Raw genomic sequence first — 20111 nt, forward strand, 5'->3', positions numbered from 1 at the left:
ACTGACCATCTGCCTTCTATCTTCCCCGTCCCAATGAGGGTGCTCATCCTGAGATGTTGACTGTTCATTTCCCACCATAGATGCTGCCTGGCCTGCTGAATTCCTCCAGCAGTTTATGTGTTACTCCATATTTCCAGCATTTGCAATCTTGATTGTGTTTCCAGTTATAAGATGGAACATTACTTGAAAGATAACATTTTTCCTTAAATACTTCTCAAATGTAAATTTATGGGCAACAGATAGAATGTAGCCAAATATTCATTTGATTGATGTGTGAAGACTTGAGCTTAGGTTCCTACTTTTCCTGAAGAGTTCAACATACTTCCACTTTATTGGTACCTCAATGCCAATCGGGCTATTTTAAGGAAGAAACAACTTCCATCACTCACCAATGGAGAACTGCAGAACGGATGCTGTAGTTGTATTGAGCATAACAGTGGTCTGGAGAAAGAAACATGAGAATTACCAAAGTACACATCCTGTCCTTAACTGCAGAAGACAATTGAATTTAAATGGTCTTTACTTGCTGCCTCTATAAAGTTCAGTAAATGCAGTTCGGCTTTCAGTGAAGAAATTTGTTTCCTAGTGGTGCGAACAGACAGACTAATTGAGGAAGTCATTAATGCATTAGAATTTAAATTCAGACTATCAAACCAAGGTTGGAAATCAAATTTTAATTAAAAAGTGAGAGGAATGTATGAAAAGGATTTAGATCTTAATGTTTGCTCTTTCTGCAGACTCAAGCTGAAATTCCCATTACTCTCAACATTCACTGAATCTGGAACTGATCCAATTTTCTTCCTAATTAGTTTACTGCACAATATCCTTAAACTTATCTTATACCATAAACCTATTTTGAAATCTCTTTCTATTGTAAACCAGGAAATAGTTCTCATTTTAAGCGTTTTCTTTTAAAAGTCACCTAATTTACTTTGTTAGGAAATCCTTATTAATTTTGGTCAAAATTAACACAAAAACAGTTTTGATATCCAGAGAACGAACCAAATATTAGCAAACGTTGAAGCAATAACCTAAAGTTCACTGCACATCTAATACTTGTTGCTTACAAGGAATGTGCAAACTGACAAATGAAATTGGGTGTTAATAGTCAATTAGAAATTTAATCAGTGTGTCTGCACTGTCTTGCATCCATCAATCCCACAGGTCTGGCAATTGGTTCATTTATCATTTGAAATGTCAGCTATTCAGAAGATAAATTGAAAGAGTTCACAAGACTGATTGCGGACAAATGTTTATGACTGATTAATAATCAATATTTCATATACTATATGATGTGCTGCACTGGGTGTAGTTTACGAACTGAGAAAGCTTTCTTACATTTTATTTTTTTCTATTTGGAACTGCATTGCATCTATTCAAATCCATCTCATGTGAAGCAATTATTAGCTGCTGGAGGAAAGAGATCTTTAGCAAAATGCAAACTCAAGCCTTTGACGATCCTTTAAACCATGCACACAGCTGGCTCATAGCTCTGCACTATAAGCTCTGAGTCTTAACAAGGCTCAATGTTTGGTGGGAGTAAGCAGGTAAAGAGTACAAATTGAAGAATTCTTTATGAGCATCCTACATTGGGTTTTGTTAAGAACATTGTTCCAACATGGTTGAATACTGCAAACTTCTCAAGACTTGATAATTTAGCAACTTTTGTCGAATTTACTTTATAAACACTTTCATTTGTTTCCTCTTTCTTCATCTCTGCTCCTGAAGAAGTCAAGGCTGCAATCTCCTTCAGGGCAGTTCCTGAATTCCTAACTCAAATTCTGAATGTGGTTTCTATTTCTTGAAATAGAGGCTCAGTTATGAAGTCAGGAAGGCTCCTATATTTCTACAGGACAGGATATTCAGGTGTCTCTGCAGTAGATCAACCATCCCAAGAAGAAGACTGATTATTCTGCTGGGAGCAAATTACTCAAGGTTTCTTTTTAAACAAAAAAAAAGTTGCTTTTTGATCTGGAATAGTTTCAGTCACAAGGGAGCTAAAATGAGAGTTTCCTTTTGTTTTAGTTTTTCTTATTGCTTCAATGCTAGAGGTGGGTTGTTGACAATGTTTCATGATAAACAGTCATCCATTTTCCATCAGACTCCTGCTTTGGAGACAGAAGAGATAGGATACCAGGAAACCATCCCATTTTATGGAACTGACATCCCCATTATTGACTTCCATGAGCAGGTCAAGGTCAGGAAACGGATTTAGCTGCCGGAATGTTGAAATACTTCACACACCATGGTCATTCACAGGATTCCTAATTCTTGTCTGTTTCAGTTCATAATTTTAGGATGTTTAGTGCAATTGGACACACTGATTCAGTTCCCTTCCCACAACAGGGATGCCGAGAGCTCACCCCAACTGCTCTTCTGGATGTGATCTGCTGAAGCACCAGAAATCTCATGATCTCAAGGCACAGTACATTTCCCACTAGTGTACTGGTGGAACTCATGATAATTTTCTCTTGATGTGGATGATTATGAAGATTAGGTGTGATAACCATTCACCAGTTGCATCATGGCATTTGAAAAACAAAACATTGCACTTCAGAAAATAGCCAAAAAGTTCACTGTAGTAGTTAATATAAAAGCAAGGATGTAATGTTGAGACTTGATAAAGCACTGGTGAGGCCTCACTTGGAGTATTGTGAGCAATTCTGGCCCCTTATCTTCGAAAGGATGTGCTGAAACTGGAGAGTCATAGGAGGTTCACGAAAATGATTCCAGGATTAAACTGCTTGTCATATGAAGAGCATTTGATGGGTCTGGACCTGGTATTCACTGGATCTCAGAAGACCGAGGGGTGACCTAATTGAAACCTATCAAATAGTGAAAGGCCTTGATGGAGTGGATGTGAAAAGGGTGTTTACTACGGTGGGAGAATCTCACACCTGAGGACACAGCCTCAAAATAGACGGGTGTCCTTTCAGAATGGAGATGAAGAGGAATTCCTTTAGCCAGAAAGTGGTGAATCTGTGGAATTCTTTGCCACAGGCAGCTGTGGAGGCCAAATCTTTATGTATACTTAAGGCAGAGGTTGATAGATTCTTGACTGGTTAGTGCATGAAGGGATATGGGGGGGGGGGGGGGAGGTGGAAGGCAGGAGATTGGGGCTGAGAGGAATAATGGATCAGCCATGATGAAATAGCAGAGCAGACTCGATGAGTCAAATGGCCTAATTCTGCTCATATCTTATGGTCTTAAGAATAATAACTCAATCACTTTTATAAAATAGCATTTTGGAAATAATTAAAGATTAACTTTTAATTTTGTAACATTTTATGTCTGTGGTAAAATAATTTTAGTGCTAAGAGTTAAATTGGTGGTTGCATTGTCTATTACATTGGCAAGCATATAATTAAATTAACACTGAAGGACACAGAATAAAACTTCAATCATAAACTGAAACAAACCCGGAACAAACAGAAATTGCTGGACTTCTTGTGAGTTGGTGATCACTAAAGAATATCTGAGAAAATTTATAAATGTCACATTCTCATATTCAACAGTAAATGTGCCTCCACACTTATTAGGGGTCTGAGGAGATTTGGTGTGACACCAAAGCCTCTTACAGATTGCTATAGATGTATGGTGGAGAGCATTCTGACTGGTTGCATCACTGCTTAATAAAGCCCAGGATCTCAAGAGGCTGCAGGGAGTCATAGAGTCTGCTTGCTCCATCATGGATACAATGCTTCCCACCATCAAGGACATCTTCAAGAGGTGGAGCCTCAAGAAGGAGGCAGTCATTATTGAGCTCATTTCTGAATGGTCCGCAAACACTAGCTCACTATTCATTTACATTGCAATATCTATTCATCTCTGTAATTGACAGATCTTTATGACTTTGTACTGTACACAATAAATTTAACATCATATGTCAGTAATAATAATTCTGATTCAGAATTTTGCTCCCCAAAGTTTTAAAGACTGGAAAATGAGAAGAAATATTATGTTTGTAACTTACTCCACCTTCAGCAGGCTGATGTTACTTAAGAATAAATCTGTTTATTCTTGACCAAATCATTATATAATTTTCTTATACATTCCTGTTGATCTCTTTTGAAAAGATTTGGAAGAAATAGTTAGTTATTTCAGGGCTGAATGGCTTTCTGACTTTCAGAGAGATTTGCCTTTCTATTCTATTTTGCTTTCTCTAATATCAGCAGTCCGTTACCCTCCATAGATGCATTCTGACCTGCTGAGTTCCTCCAGCTTTTTGTATGTTGATCCCTTTCTATTTGCTGTTTCACAACCTGAAGATAAGGAAAAAATAGCTTCAAGAAACAAGCTGGATGAAATTTGTTCTACCAAAGGAACAGAAGTCTTTGAGACCCTTTTATATTTGGTCCAGATTGGAACGATATTGAAAGAGCAGGTTAAAAAAAGAGTATATTTTAAACTCCACTTGGGAACAGATTTCATGATGTATCCTAAAATGCAAAGAGGCTCCAAAGACGTAACATCTGGCCAGGTGAGTGGATAAGGACATGGCAGATTGAATGCAATGAGGAAAGAGGAGGTCATCCACTGGTAGAATAATTAGAATGATGCAGTATTCTTAACTGGTAAGAGAATAATAAGTATTGTTGTTCAGAAGGATCTGTACATAAATCACTGAAAGTTATTAAGCAGACGCAGCAAACAATTGGGAGAGCATATGGTATATTAGTCTTTATTGCAAGATGATTTGACCTGAAGATAAAGGCAACCTACTGGTGAGACAGGATTTGAAATATTTTTACATATCTGCATCCCTAAGCTTGGGGAGGATATATTTGCGTTAGAGCAGGGTACGACAAAAGTCACAAATCAACTTCTGGGATGGGGTTGAAGAGGCCGGTGTTTACCCTTTGAGTAGAGATTAAGCAGACCGTAACTTGCAGCTCATGAGTTTAGAAGAATGTGAGGCAATTTCATTGAATTTTATGACACTTGTCAGAGTGAATGCAGGGATAATGTTTTTCCTGGCAAGGATGTCTAGGACCAGTGGACCTATCTCAAAAATAAAGACTCAAACATTCAGGACAAAGGTGAGAAGGACTTTTTTCACAAGAAGATCATGAATCATTGGAATTGTTACTGGACAGGGCTGTGGGGACTCATCTTATAAATATTCGCAAGAAGAGAGAGAGAGAGATTTTTGTTTTGGATATTAGGGAATCAAGGAATAATGACTGATGACAGGAGAGTGACTCAGAGGTGGAAAAGCAGTCAGAATGAACGGCAGAGCAGTTGTGAGGGCGAATGGCCTGCTCCTTCTTCAATTTCCTATGTTATTATCAGAGGCCACTTCAAAGTAATTTCTAGAATCATTTTCCAAGTACATCGTTCTCAGACGTTCTCTTAACCTTACCTACAGTGCGTGCATTATACAAGTGTGTCTGAGGACCATTCCCTGGATACTTCATCCAGAACTCTTTGAAGATCACGTACAGGGAATGCACATGGGGATTTTTCTGACAGTTACTCTGTGTCCATAAGCTTTCAGGACTTGTTCACTTGCAAACCATACTGATGTACAGAAGCACTGTATGTTAGGAATCATTTATTGAACAGTATCTACAAGAAGAACATACTGCAGATACTAGAAGTATCGAGGCTCATGAAAGAGAAATACTTCTTATTACTTAATAATTGAAGAGGCAAGCTTTTCTCCTGAAAGCAATTTAAGTTCTGTGATCCAACAGCCCAGTGGCAATCTAGCCCAAGGATTATCCTGTGCAGATTGCCATTTTATTAAGTGGGATGAGACTGAAGTTACCGTTTCTTAGATTCAAGAAAAAGTGTTTTATTCTGGAAAGGTTATAACATGTCCTTCGTGGTAAAACTGGATTACTGGTAATCTAAATAAAACTGTAGGAGATGTAAATGGTCAGGGATCCATACTGAGGATTGAATGAAAAAGGTCTATTTTATCTTTAGATGTTATATTGTACTCATGTGACAAGGAATGTGATCTTTGAAGAATTCAGATCCCAATCCTGTATATTTCATATTGTTTCTAACGAATGGCACAATTCAATAACCCTATTCATCCCTGCACTAAGATTACACGGTGGTGGTTGGTTAGTATTTCAAATAGGGTAATGTTTTGCATTATAAGTTGCATTTTCAGGCTGTCATTCATCTTACTTTTACTCCCACTGCAAGGAGATTTCATGTGCATTTGGAATAGTGTTTGCAGTGGGAGAGTAAATTAAGCTATTGCAGCTAACAGAATTTCTGCAGATGACTGCTAAATACATATTTAGTTTATCCTGTTCTAAGTCACATGGAGGCCTTCGAGGAACAGTTACCCACCCAACTCATACTTGTATTTTCACAAGGTAGATCCTCTTTCAGTAGAATTCAACCAGCCTGTGAACGGCGTCACTCTTAATGTAAGGTGAGGTCTAGAAACTCGGGTAGCTGAAACACTCTGCGGTGTACCTCAAAAAGTTCTCCCTCTGAGGTCTACACCCAATGTTCATTTAATTTCATTGTTTTATCTCAATTTAAACAAAATTAAGATATCAGAGAACCACCAATAGGGTTCAGAAGAGGTTCCTTCATGTACCATCCCAGTTGGAAGTGCTGTGACATTCAGCACTCTATGTGATTACTGACTAAAGAGCATGCAGAGTGTCTGATTTAAACTATTTGCTTTGAGACACTGGTCATGCCTTGAATGGGTCTTCAAGAGAGTTAAGGTAGAAATTGTTAATGGTTTCCAGGAAGACTCGGAATGTGCTCCCACCCCTAATTGTGCCTCAACTCTCTACCAAGTATATGGCAGCTGCCAACACAGTAAACTACCCGAACTATCTCTACTGAAATGCAGGGATCTGCTGACAAAGCAATGAGGAGAGGCCAACTATGTCACCGAAAAGAGATCTGAGGCTCATCTTTGAGTCATCTTAGACCATCTAGTCAGACATGTGCTGTTTGTGCAATGTTAAATTTTGAGGCTTAAGGAGACTAAAATTTATCCCACTGAGTTCTTTGTAACATATCAGACATCTACAGACAGATAAGCTTGTTTCACAAGATCATCAAAAATGCCTCCGTGGAGCTTTCTGCCACAGCTTACTGCTACTTATACTTGCAAGTATAAATCAATTTGCTTAACTTTTTCAAAATACTTCAGTTAAAAGCAATTTACCAGCTCCCGTGGACCATTTGGCTCACAGAATGTAATCGCATTGCCATGCATTATGATCCCACACTGATCACCCACTATACAGTGGCTGCATTCAAACCTAGGGAAACGAGATAAAGGAAGATTGCATTAATTCACACAAGAGGGTAGACTACCTATAATTTTAAAAAAAGGAACAGAAAGAACCTGTTGTATTAACATACCACCTTCTGTATCCTAAGAATGCCCCTAAAATACTTCACAGTAAAGGAATAACCTTAAAAAGGTAGCCACTGCCTGCCTCTTGAAATAAATGCGGCAGTTATAAGCAGATCCCACAAAATGCAACAAAATAATGAATAATTTTGCTGGGTTTCATTGAGTGACAATATTGTGTTAAATTCTTTTTAAAACTGGACAGAGAGGATTGACAATATGCCTGTCAGTGCATTACTCCTGTGACTGTGGCACCAACGTATCAGCCTGGAATGTACGTCCAGATGTAAAAGGAATTGGATCTTCTGACTCAAACTTTATCTCAGAAATGACAGTACAGAGTTAAAGTCAACAACAATCCCTACCATTCGAAACTTGTGATGGTGCTACACAAATGGAGATAAACCCAAATCCTGAATAATTCCTTCATAAGACTAGAATACACAGAAGCATAATTATAATTCTCAATTATGAATAATTCAGTCATGGTTGATTTATTTCACATTTCAATCCCATTCTCCTGTCTTCTCCCCGTAACCTTTAACGCCCTTACTAATCAAGAACCCATCCAACTACGCTTTAAATATACCCAATGACTCGGCCTCCACGGCTGTCTGTGACAATGAATTCTACAGATTTACCACCTGCCAGAAAAAGAAATTACTCCTCATGTCCATTCTAAAGGGACACCCTTCTAATTTGAGACTATGTCCTCTAGTCCAAGGCTTTCCCATTATTCAAAACATCCGCTCCACGTCCCACTCTATCTAGGCCTTTTGCTATTCAGAATGGTTCGATGAGATGCCCTCCTCCCCCCCCCCCCCCCCCCACCTCTCCAATTCTTCTAAACTCTGGCAAGTACAGGCCCAGAGCTATCAAAGCTCTTCATAAATGAACCCTTTCATTTCTGGGATCATTTTTGTAAACCTTCTCTGGACCCTTTCCAATGTTGGGATATCCTTTCTTAGCTATGAGACCCAAAACTGCTCACAATACTCCAAGTATGGTTTGACCAATGCCTTATAAAGCCCCAGCATCTGTATCGTCATCCTTAATAGTGGACTTAATATCGTGCCAACCACTGAAGTCAAACTAACTGGCCAATAATTTTCTGTCTTTTGCCTCTCTCCCTTCATAAAAAAATAGAGTGATATTTAATTTTTCTTGAAAGAACCTAGTGATTCTTGAAATCTCTTCAGCTACCTCTGTCAGAACCTGGAGTGTAGTCCATCTGGTCCAGGTGACTTACCTAGCTTCAGAATTTTCACATCCCTTGCACCTTCTCCTTTGTGATAAGAACTACACTCACTTCTGCCTTCAGACACTCTCGAATTTCTGGCATGCTGTTGATGTCTTCCACAGTGAAGGCTGGTGCAAAATACATTCAATTTATCTACCGTTTCTTCATTCCCCATTACTACCTCTCCCTCTCCTTTGTTTTTATGCTGTCTTTGACTCCCCTCGTCACCCACAGTTGCTTCATTCTCCCTTTAGAATACGACTTCTTTATTGGGGTGAACCAAGCCTCCGTCTTCTGAATTACTCCCAAAAAATCCATTGGTGCTCTTCTGTTATCTCTGCTACCATCCCCTTCCAATCAACTTTGTCTAGGTCCTCTCTCGTACCTCTTCTTTCTACCTCTTTACTGAAATGTAATATCAATACATCCAATTTTTGTTTCTCCCTTTCAAACTGCAGGATGACTTCTATAATATGCTCACTATCTCCTAAGAGTTCCTTTATCTTAAGCTTGCTGATCACATTTGTTTCATTCTAGAATACCCAATCTAGAATTCTCTCTTCCCTAGTAGTCTTGAGCACAAGCTGCCCTAAAAAGTCATCTTTTAGGCATTCTGCAGATTCCTTCTCTTGGGATCCAATAACTTGCATATTGAAATCCCCACGATCATTGTAACATTGCCTTTTTTACTTGCCCTTTCTATCTCCTGTTTGTACTTTGTAGCCCACAGCTTGGTTACTGTTCAGGGGTATGTACATAACTTCCCATCAGGGTCTTTTTACCCTTGCAGGTTCTTAACTCTACCCACAAGGATTCTACATCTTCTGATCCTATGTCATTTCTTTCTGCGGATTTGATTTCAATTTTTACCAACAAAGCCACCACAACCTCTCTGCCCACCTGCCTGCCCTCTTTATGCAAGATGTATCCTTGAAAGTTGTGCTCCTAGCTGTGATCATTTTTCAATAATTCTGTGATGCTCGCAACATCATACCTGCCAATTTCCAATTGTGCTACAAGATAATTTACCTTATTTCATACAGAAAATGCTGGTGGAACGCAACAGGCCAGGCAGAATCTATAGGAAGAAGTACAGTCAATGTTTCGGGCCAAGACCCTTGGTCAGTCCTGACAAAGAGTCTCGGCCTGAAACGTTGACTGTATATCTTCCTATAGATGCTGCCTGGCCTTCTGCACTCCACCAGCATTTTTTGTGTGTTGCTTGAATTTCCAGCATCTGCAGATTTCCTCGTGTTTGCCTTATTTCATAAACTGTGTGCATTCAAATACGACACCTTCAGTCCTGTATTCACCACCCTTCTTTTCAATTTTGTCCCCTTGTTGCTCAAGTTAAATTCTTTTCCCTTTCTTAACTTTCTGCTTTTTTCTGTGTTCTGAAACCTCAATAATTTCTCCAGCTCTTTCCTTTCATTTTATTTTATCTATACTTTTCCAAGATTTAAAGCCCCATCCACAGCCCTAGTTATGCAATTTGCAAGGACCCTGGTCTCGGAATAGTTCAGGTGGAGCCCATCCCTCTTTCCCGAATACTGGTGCCAACATCCCACTTACCCCACACCAATCTTTAAGCCACATATTTGGCTCTCTGATCTTATTAACCCTGTGCCAACTTGCATGTGGCTCAGGTACCAATCCAGAGATTATTACCGTTTTGGTTCTGTGTTTTAACTTAGTCCCTAGCTGCTCAAATTCCCTAGCTGATCAGCTCCTCCATCCACTAGCCCACCCCTACACACCCACCCCCCACCACCACCACTACTTGATAATTTCCTTTCAGAGTCATATATACTCCTGTGCCTAGGACATACAGTACAATCAATCTATGTACATAAGCTATCTTATGTATTATGTGCAGGGAATGTCACACATACTTATACTGGATTGCTGTCTCTTCTTGCTGAGTCTAATAAGCAGGTACTGCATTCAGTTTGATGTATTAAAATGAATAAGGATTGTCAGTAAAAAAAACGGAATTCAAATATTAGAGCATTCTGCTCAGTCCTTTTCATAAGTCATGTAATTCCATATAACTGTCCTGCACTGGGCACACTGAATACTCTGATATAGGGGCAGGTCTTTGGAAGTATTTTATTTTATTCGGCAAAACACATATGCAATTCCTCTGGCAGAGATAGTGAATCTTTTTGGAGTACGTGCCCGAATTGGCAATAATCTTCCAAAATATTCTCTCGCATGCTATGGTAGCTTTAAGCAGAGATTTTCATTGATGAATGAATTTGTAACAAATGATAATAGTTTATTTTAAGGAAAAAGGATGAGTCCTGTTGCTTATTTACATGTATTCATTGATTTACTATTAATAAAAGAAAATTAGAGAGAGATTGTCATGTGCTCTTGCAACCGTCACCAAGCCACTGTAAGTTGTTTCCTATGAAAACATCTCACTGTTCTTGGGCTGTAAAAATCAGCTGTTGCTTTAGTTGACAGTAAATATAACTGTATCTTTTATTATAGGTAGGGCTTTAAAGAATCGAAGGACAGCACTGTAAGCTACATGCCAACAAAATTTTTCTGTATGTCATCTTGGGCACACAGAAAAATAATTTCAGGATTGTATGTGGTGATATGTAAGTACTCTGATAATAAACTTTACTTTGACTTTGACTTGGACACATGTGTTAAAGGTTTGCTACTTCTGCTCTAGGGTTTATCCCTCTTACTCCTCTATGGTAGTTCCAGCCATTTCTACCCTATTTTCTAAAGCTTCTTCCACCTTGTTATTTCTCTTCATTTCTTTAAATTACACCAGAGCCTAACTTTTTAACTCTGCCCTGAATTGTCTCTTTTCACTCCTCTTCCACTTCTGCGAAGCACTTGTAGGATGTTCTCATAAGGTCACCACATAAATATAATGTTGCTTTGTATGATATTGTATGCATTACAAAGAAAAAATTACAGATTCACACAAAATTTCAGCTACTCACAGAAAAATGAATATTGAAAATAAAATGTATCTGCTTGTAACAAATATTAAGTTGGCTTAATTTAAAATAAGACCCACAACTCCCCTCCAAACTGCTGTTTAATAAGGCTGTTTATGTTTACAGGTACACCTACCATAATTCTTCATTCAGTTCCAATTTTGGATGTGAATCAAAATCATCCCGGAGAATCACACTGGCACTGTGGATTTCAGCTAAGAAAGAAAATTCATAAACAATCCATCATAATGCAATTTACATTGTAAAATGTATGCTTAGCTTGCCTAGCTTTGTCTCAAGAGCTCAGTAATTTTTTTTTCTCGTTATGAAAAGGCATGAGTAATAGTCACTACAATTTACATTAAGTGCTACGTCCAAAGAGCCAGGCTTGCCTCTGTTTGGCTTGTGTTCAAAACCAGTTCATTCAAGGACAAGACGTATGCATATCTTAGCAACAATGATTTATGGATTTTTCATTTCCATGGCAACATTAATTTGTTATGGTTTTATTCCTTTAAAATTTAAATGAACGGTAATGGTAACTCCGCATAGGACATGGAAAATGGCTATTGCATTCCGCTGAGGAGTGTATGTTATTATGCAGAGTTGCATGCTTACATTAGCATCCCATTGAGCTGTTTAGTCCCTCTCCTGATGCCTGTAAAACATTTATTGAGCATGGCACTGGTTATAGTCTCTTAGAGAGTTACCAGAATAACCAAGCCAGTAATTTATTTCTGAGTCTTCCTACTCAACACATGATTATGTTAGCTGTTTAACTGAAAGAATCCAAGGACCACTTAATGGCTGCAATAACATTTGGGGTCAACGCCGGAATTCATACAGGCTCAGAAATCAGTGTCACGAGTTACATGAACGGATGTGGTAATTTAAAAAAAATGAATGAATTGATTTCACTGTTAGCTATTTCCCTTTTTGCCAAAGAGATTTTCCTGACCCATTACAGTTTGATTGGTGTGATCTGCAGCAGCAAGTGTGGTTCCAGATATGGCTGAAAGCTGGTTGATAGTTGTCAGTGCTGGAAGTAGCTCTGAAGGCAGGTGTTTTAAACCCACTCCCCTGCTAGAAACTCCAGTTGCACCGTTGTTCTCACCCTCCAACTGAAGTCTCACCTCCTGGTCCTGACAATGAATTGCTACCCATCAGACAGACAAAGCAACATCTCATTATCAGAATGATCGAGTCACAGAACTATTCTTCAAGCATCCCAATGACTTGCTCCATTGTGACCCAGTAGGTGCTAGATTTGTTATATCTCAATTTTGCAGGTCTTCTGAGGTTTCTGATTGGGGATACGAACTATAAATGCAAGGGATAACTATGGTTCAAGAGCCACTTGGGCATTCTCTCAGCATCTTCAAACAGGGCCTGCAAACTACTCTGGAACAAAAACACTGGTTTCATCTGGAAAATAGTTGCTTTTATATAAAATGATAAAATGGTTGGGCATCCATTCTGTCTACAATAATAATTTGAGCATAATGGTACTCTACAACACAGAGTTATTTCGGGATATAATCACATTCTCTACAGCTACACTGGATAATGGAACCACAGATCGTTAAAGAATAAAATAAAGTCACCATACAGAGATTTTATTTCTGGATAAAGTTATTCAGATGAAGTTAATCGTCTCTTTAATTGAGATGATTAATTTGATCTGGTTAACTTCGTCTCATACTATTAATTGTACTATTTCTTAATGGGGTCTTCCCTTATCTCAGTGCAGACATATGGCTGTAGCTTTCTGTAAATTCTGTGTTATTGTTTGTGCTACCTGCACCCACAAAAGATTAATGCAATGTTTGTCTACTAGAAGATATTCATACCAATTTGCCAGCTGTGATGCAATGGGACATTATATCACAGACTTTGCACATTTTGTTAAATATTAAAAGAAGTTTAATCAAAAGAAAGAGGATGTTGGGCCATGATGAAAGGGTGCATGTTGTATTACTCAGTTCGTTGGATATGCCCGAAGAAGTTGGAGCAAATCCTCACATTTCATGAGGTAACTGGGAAGTTTTGGACACTCTTAATTATACTGTTAACATTTTCACTTACCCAGCTTCGGTCGTAGGGGTGACTCAGTGGGAGCTGTGAGATAAGAATAGAAAAGTTATGTTAATTGACAGGCAAACTCTATTCTCTCAACATAATGATCACACATGTAAATAATCACATGCAAAAGATTTCTATGTATGACCTTCTCTGGGGGAAAACATACATTTCGTACTGTGGTAAGCTCAACAAGTTAATTATTTGGCAATACAAATCAACTTCAAAAATAGCAAATATTACCGAAAGTTTTTTCACACTTTTGTGGGCAAAATATCTATTTTATTTTAAGCGTTGTGCTTTTTCTATAGAACACATTAAGCTGAGAGTATTTAAAAAAATTAAACTTGTTTCCTTTGTCTAGAATCCAATGTTTACAACATGGGCAATTCATGTTATCTTGACCTAAAGTAAGTGAGTAAATCATATAAATAAAGTACAGTATTTCACCAGATTGCCCACCCGATAGCATGCGGTAGCATAAAGCAAAATGAAATTGCCATTGCAACCAGATTTGACCTTGCATGTTCTCAGGAGTTTATGAATCTCCAGTAAACAATAGACAAAATCACAAATGTTTTTAATTATAATCTCTCATGGAAACAATACTGAAATCTGTAAGTGTATAAAAGAATGGCATTGCTAAATGCAAATGCAGCTTTGTGACTATAGTCCCAGTGTTTTTGACGTACAAGAAATGAGTTGTTACAGTTTTTCTTAAACGTAAAATGCCTCCCTTCATTTTATTTGGCAAAAACCTACACCATTTTCACTTCATTCCCATTTCACAGTGCTGATGAAGGGTCTCAGCCGGAAATGCCGACTGTTTATTCCCCTCATAGATGCTGCTGGCTTAATGAGTTCCTCCAGCATCTTGTTGGTGTTTCTCCATTTCCACTTCTTTTCTCTCTCTCTATTGTAAAGTGCTATTGACCTACAGTGGTGCCTTTCACACCACAGCGTCTCAGTTAAATAGTGATTCTTCAATGTGACAGCTCACATAGTGAAAACATTTATGTTATTGACCAGACAAAACAACAAACCTTAAGCTGGTTTCTACATTTTCTGATATCCATAATAAACAGAGTGTGCAGGGCACTGGTCAGAGGAATGAATTTTGGTCACCTTTCCCTATCCCAAAGAGAAATTATATGCTGCTGGTTGCACCTCAACTGCTGTACTGATTAGAATCTATTTTTAGTTTTTAATAAGAGGCAGAATAATTTCCACCTTAAATCTAGCAAGTTGTAATAACATAATAAAATAGAGACAGGAAAAATGCATTCATTCTGTATCTGAACATAACAATGTGACCTTGTGGAATATTAAACACAGAATGATAAAAATTATTCTGTTTAATAAAAATTGCCTTAAAAAACTTTTTTCCTAAAAAATGACACACAGATTACAGCTGAGGTTTGAGCCTAAACCCATAGAGTCAAAGTTTACAGTATGGTGAGTTCAAGTGAATTTCCTCAACACATTTTATTTCTGCAAAGCTATCTATCATTCTTCACAAACTGACATTAAATTGCCCACCCCTTTTAGAGGTTGGTGATGTTGCAAGATACCCAGGCAGACTTGTAGGGAAGCATCCGTATATTTGGCTCACTTTATATCCAAATTGCACTTATACTGAGTGGAGAATGGATCGCAAAATGATTTTAAAATGTCCATTGTAAGAAAAAGAACTACTGAAATCAAATAAGTACAAACCAAAATGAAGTCAGTCAACTCTTGCTGCCAAATATTAAAGATTCTCAGTCTGGTTATTGACTGCCTCAAGCAAAAAGAGATTTGATTTTTTTATATATAATATTGACATTTGGCAGAGAAGTTTAATAGAAAATTACTAATAACTTTAACAAAAGAGAAGAATTAAAGAGGAAGCTTTGTCTGTCTTGAATTGTGCTTCTCTAGTAGGTAGTGAGAGGTTAACAATTTACAAGTGATGCAAAGATTTTGTTTCAAATCTACTGGGTAATTATTTTTAATTCAATATTACAATTTAACACTTTGCATGACCCAAATCTAACCCAAATGTTTTGAAATTCTGTGAATCCATTCTCTTCCCTTGACCACATCATATTCCTCACCATCCTAAAATGTCAGGGTTAGAATCAATTTATTATTTAAACTGTCCATCACTTCATAATAGAAATCAAATAATGTACCAGAGATCAGGTGTGTGATGTTGAAGATCTCAGAAACTTTAATGAATAGTTTAAAAAGGAAAATATTTTCAAAGCATTGAAGCCAGTAATGTAGTCATCATTATACGTGGAACCAATATCTTTGCTCTTTTATGCTATTTTTGGCTTTTGTCAGGGCTGATGACCTGACTGGTTCTCTGAGCAGTCACATGAACAACGTGCATCAGCGCAAAACAAAACGGAGCAGAAAGCAAGAAGTTCATTTCCCAGGATTAAAACAGAATGTTGGAACCACACGCAAGTGGTCAGTTGGCAACTATGGTGGGAGTTTGCAGCAGCAATGATAAGGTAACCACTGGTAATTGCTATCACGGCTCTGAGTCTGCCAACACACTGCACATGCATTTTAATATGGAAACCCCCAACAGCGATTCTATGCATCTCCTTTCGTAATGCTAATTGCAGCCTTCACTGCAATCAGGGAAAATCACTTGAACTGTCATGAATTTCAAAAAATTATGATTTCTTCTCATTGTATACCTTGTTCTTAGCTGCATTAAATTCCAGGTGGGAATTTCATGCTGTATTGAACCTTTATTATCAATAGCAAGCTATCTGGCTGAAAAAAAATTGTAAGTCTGTACACTGTAATTTCCACACAAAAGGTGGTCGTGGAACTAAAAGTCCTTGAGTTTTTAAGACAAGAAAATCTGCAGATGCTGGAAATCCAAGTAACGCATACAAAATGCTGGAGGCCAGGCAGCATCTTTGGAAAAGAGTGAACAGTCACAGTTTCAGTCCTTCTTCAGGACTAGAAAGGAAGGAGAGAAGTCAGGTTTAAGATGGTGGGGATGAAGGAAGAAGTTCTACGTGGCAGGTGATAGGTGAATCTGGGAGGGGTGGCAGTGAAGTAGAGAGCTGGGAAGCTGATTAGTGAAAAAGATAAATAGCTGGAGGAGTGGGAATCTGATAGGAGAGGATAGAAGACCAGGGAAGAAAGGGAATGGGGAGGAGCACCAGAGGGAGGTGGTGGGCAGGTAAAGAGATAAGGTGAGAGAGGGAAGCAGGAATGGGGACTGGTGAAGAAGGGGGCAATTACCGGAAGTTCAAGAAATCAATTTTCATGTCATCAGGTTGGAGGCTACCCAGACGGAATACAAGGTGTTGCTCCTCCAACCTGAGTGTGGCTTCAGTGCAGCAGTAGAGGAGGTCATGGACTGACATGTTGGAATGGGAATGGGAAGTGGAATTGAAATGGGTGGCTGCAGGGAGATGCTGCTTTTTCTGGCAGATGGAGCGTAGGTGCTCGGCGAAGCAGTCTCCCAATCTATGTCAGGTCTCACCGATATACAGGAGGCCACACTAGGATCACCAGATACAGTAGATGACTCCAACAGACTTACAGGACAGCCTGGGCCGTGAATTGTAATGAGGGAGGAGGTGTAGCACTTGTTCCGCTTGTAAGCACGTACCAGGAGGGAGATGAGTGAGGAGGGATAAGAAATCACGTAGGGACTCCCTGCAGAAAGCAGAAAGTTGGGGGAGGGATGGGGGGGGGGAAAGATGTGCTTGTTGGTGGAATTCCATTGGAGATGGCGGAAGTTAGGGAGAATTATTTGCTTGACTCAGCGGCTAGTGGGGTGGTAGGCCAGGACAAGAGGAACCCTATCCTTGGTAGACTGGTGGGAGGATGGGGTGAGGGCAGACGTACGTGAAATGGAAAAGATGTGGGCAAGGGTAGCATTGATTTTTGAAGGAGGAGGACATTTAATTAATCCTGGAATGAAAAGCCTCCTCCTCAGAGCAGATGCAGCAGAGATAGAGGAACTGCTAGAAGGGGAATGACATTTTTACAAGTGACAGGATGGGGAGTGGTATATTCCAGGTAGCTGTGAGAATCAGTGTGTTTATAAAAAATGTCCGTAGATAAGCTGTCTCCACAGAGGGAGACAGAGAGATCGAGAACGGGGAAGGAAGTGTCGGGAATGGACCAAGTAAACTTGAGGAGAAAGTAGAAGTTGGAGGCAAAGTTGATAAAGTCAACAAGCTCAGCATGGGTGCAGGAAGCAGTACGGATGCAGTCATCGATCTAGCATAGGAAGAGTTGAGGAGCAATACTGGTGCAGGCTTAGAGTATGGACTGTTCCACATAGCTGACAAAAAGGAAGGCGTAGCTGGGAACCATGTGTGCCCATGGCTACACCCTTGGTTTGGAGGAAGTGGAAGGAGCTGAAGGAGAAATTATTGAGAGTGAGGTTCCACCAAACAGATGAGTGTGGTGGTAGATAGGAACTAGTTTGGTCTATGTCCAGAAAGAAGCGGAGGCACTTCACCTGTGAGTCCATTGGGGTCATCATTGGGGTCATCTGGTGCTCCCATTGTAGACTCCTGTATATTGGTGAGACCCAACATTGATTGGGAGACCGCTTCACGGAGCACCTATGCCCCATTCACCAGAAAAAACTGGATACCCACTCCTCCAGCCCTTTATCTCTTTCATCAATCAACTTCCCAGCTCTTTACTTCACCCCCTCTCCCCTCCCAGTTTCACCCATCACCTGCACCTTGTACTCCTTCCTCCTCTCCCCCCACCTTCTTACATCTGACTTCTCCCCTCCCTTTCCAGTCCTGAAGAAGGGTCCCGGCCTGAAATATCGACTGCTTACTCTTCTGCATAGATGCTGTGGCCCGCTGAATTCCTCCAGCATTTTGTGTGTATTGCTTTGGACCTCTGCAGATTTTCTCATGTCTTCAAAGATTGTAAATCATTTTCCATCTCAAAACATCAACTTGCTTGTTCTTGCTTTGAGATGCTTTTTGTTTCATGTTTCATACAATCAAAAGAATTGTAACTGGAAACCTGATGATTCCAGAATCTGTCCCAATTTCTGTAGAGTAGCCAGTCATCTCTGCACTAGTAACCGGGAACACACCAGAACTGTGCAGAGTTCACAGACTCATCAAACAATGTGTCGCTACTGGAACTATGCTTACTGCCAACATGCTAAACACTTCCAGTGTGAAATGTATCATATCATCATTGAGTTATGTTGCCATTAAACCTCCAGCAGCCACATTGGGTAGCTCACTGTTGAAATGTATCAGAATTAGCAACGTACAAGAGGACAGAAGCTAGGTATCCTGCAATATATTCCACCATGCGACTTCCAAAAAGCTTGTCTAATTCTTAATTCGACGGATAAGACCTGGAGTAGAAAACTCTCCAAGAGCCTGTGTGACTGCAGTTCTATTTCAGTCTACTTATCTGGTACCCCAGTCCACATTAATTTTCTCCATCACTGTTACATCATAGCCACAGTGTGCATCAGCTACAAAATGCACTGCAAAATCAGGTTTATTAGCACTATGTCATGAAACTTGTTGTTTTGAGTGCAGTGAAGGACATAAAAATCACTGTAAGTTACAATAAGTAAATAGGTAGTGTTTGTGGTCTGTTCAGAAATCTGATGGTGGAGGGGCAGAAGCTGTTCCAAAAATGCTGAGTATGGGCCCCCTGCTGTTCCTCCTCCCTGATGATAGTAATGAGAAGAGGGCATCGCCTAGATAAGGAGGGCCCTTAATGATGGATGCTGCTTTCTTCAGGGTTGTGCTCATGGCCAAGGTGGCTGAGTCTACAGGCCTCTGCAGCTTCTTTTGATCCTGCACATCGGAGCCTCCGAACCAGTCAGAACGCTCTGCACTACATCTGTAAGCCTTGGGTGACCTACCAAGTCTCCCGTAAACCATCAGGAAGTACAGGGGCAGGACTGCCATCTTCATGATTGCATCAGCGTGCTGGGCCCAGGATACATCGCTGAGATGTTGATGCCCAGCAACTTGAAGCTGCTCCACTGACTTCCCTTTGCTGAAATCTATAAACAGTTCCCTGGTCAAGCCAACACTGAGTGCAAGGCACACTTCTGCGACAGGGCATATTTTTATAATATGGCTTTACATGTTTAAAAAAACAAAGGCATTAGGTGGATGGGAACACCCCCATCAGCAAGTACCAAACCACTTCAGAGCACCCACAACAAAAATCACTGAAGTCCAAGAGAGACAAGATGCAATTAGCTGGCTTATCCTTGCATCAAACACAATATATATCAGAAGTAGATGGGAAAAGAGGAAGATAAATAAATAATGTCATGTGTTATAAATAAATTAAAACCAGAAAATATTGGAGTCATTCACAGCAGCGCATAGGGTATCTGAGGGAAGAAGAAGAGAGTTAATATTTCAGGTCAAAGCCATCTCGTCATAACTGAGAAGGTGAATGAAGGAACTGTGGGGTGGATGGGAGAGGGAGGCCATCTCTGATCAGGTCAAACAGT

The 20111-nt window shown here is 39.6% G+C and overlaps 1 protein-coding gene across 2 annotated transcripts in view; it reads right to left on the bottom strand.

Annotated features, from left to right (window-relative positions):
- LOC140738799 (reelin-like) overlaps window positions 1-20111 on the bottom strand; it is a 302475-nt gene that overhangs the window by 185918 nt on the left and 96446 nt on the right. For both annotated transcript variants that reach the window (XM_073066646.1, XM_073066645.1), the window contains exons 6-9: window positions 13631-13663; window positions 11682-11760; window positions 7151-7247; window positions 390-441 (exon numbers count right to left, since the gene is read on the bottom strand). In XM_073066646.1, coding sequence (XP_072922747.1) covers window positions 390-441; window positions 7151-7247; window positions 11682-11760; window positions 13631-13663 — 261 coding nt within the window. The remainder of the gene's footprint in view (window positions 1-389; window positions 442-7150; window positions 7248-11681; window positions 11761-13630; window positions 13664-20111) is intronic.

This window comes from Hemitrygon akajei, chromosome 14 (genome assembly GCF_048418815.1).
Source record: "Hemitrygon akajei chromosome 14, sHemAka1.3, whole genome shotgun sequence".
Lineage (NCBI taxonomy): Eukaryota > Metazoa > Chordata > Chondrichthyes > Myliobatiformes > Dasyatidae > Hemitrygon > Hemitrygon akajei.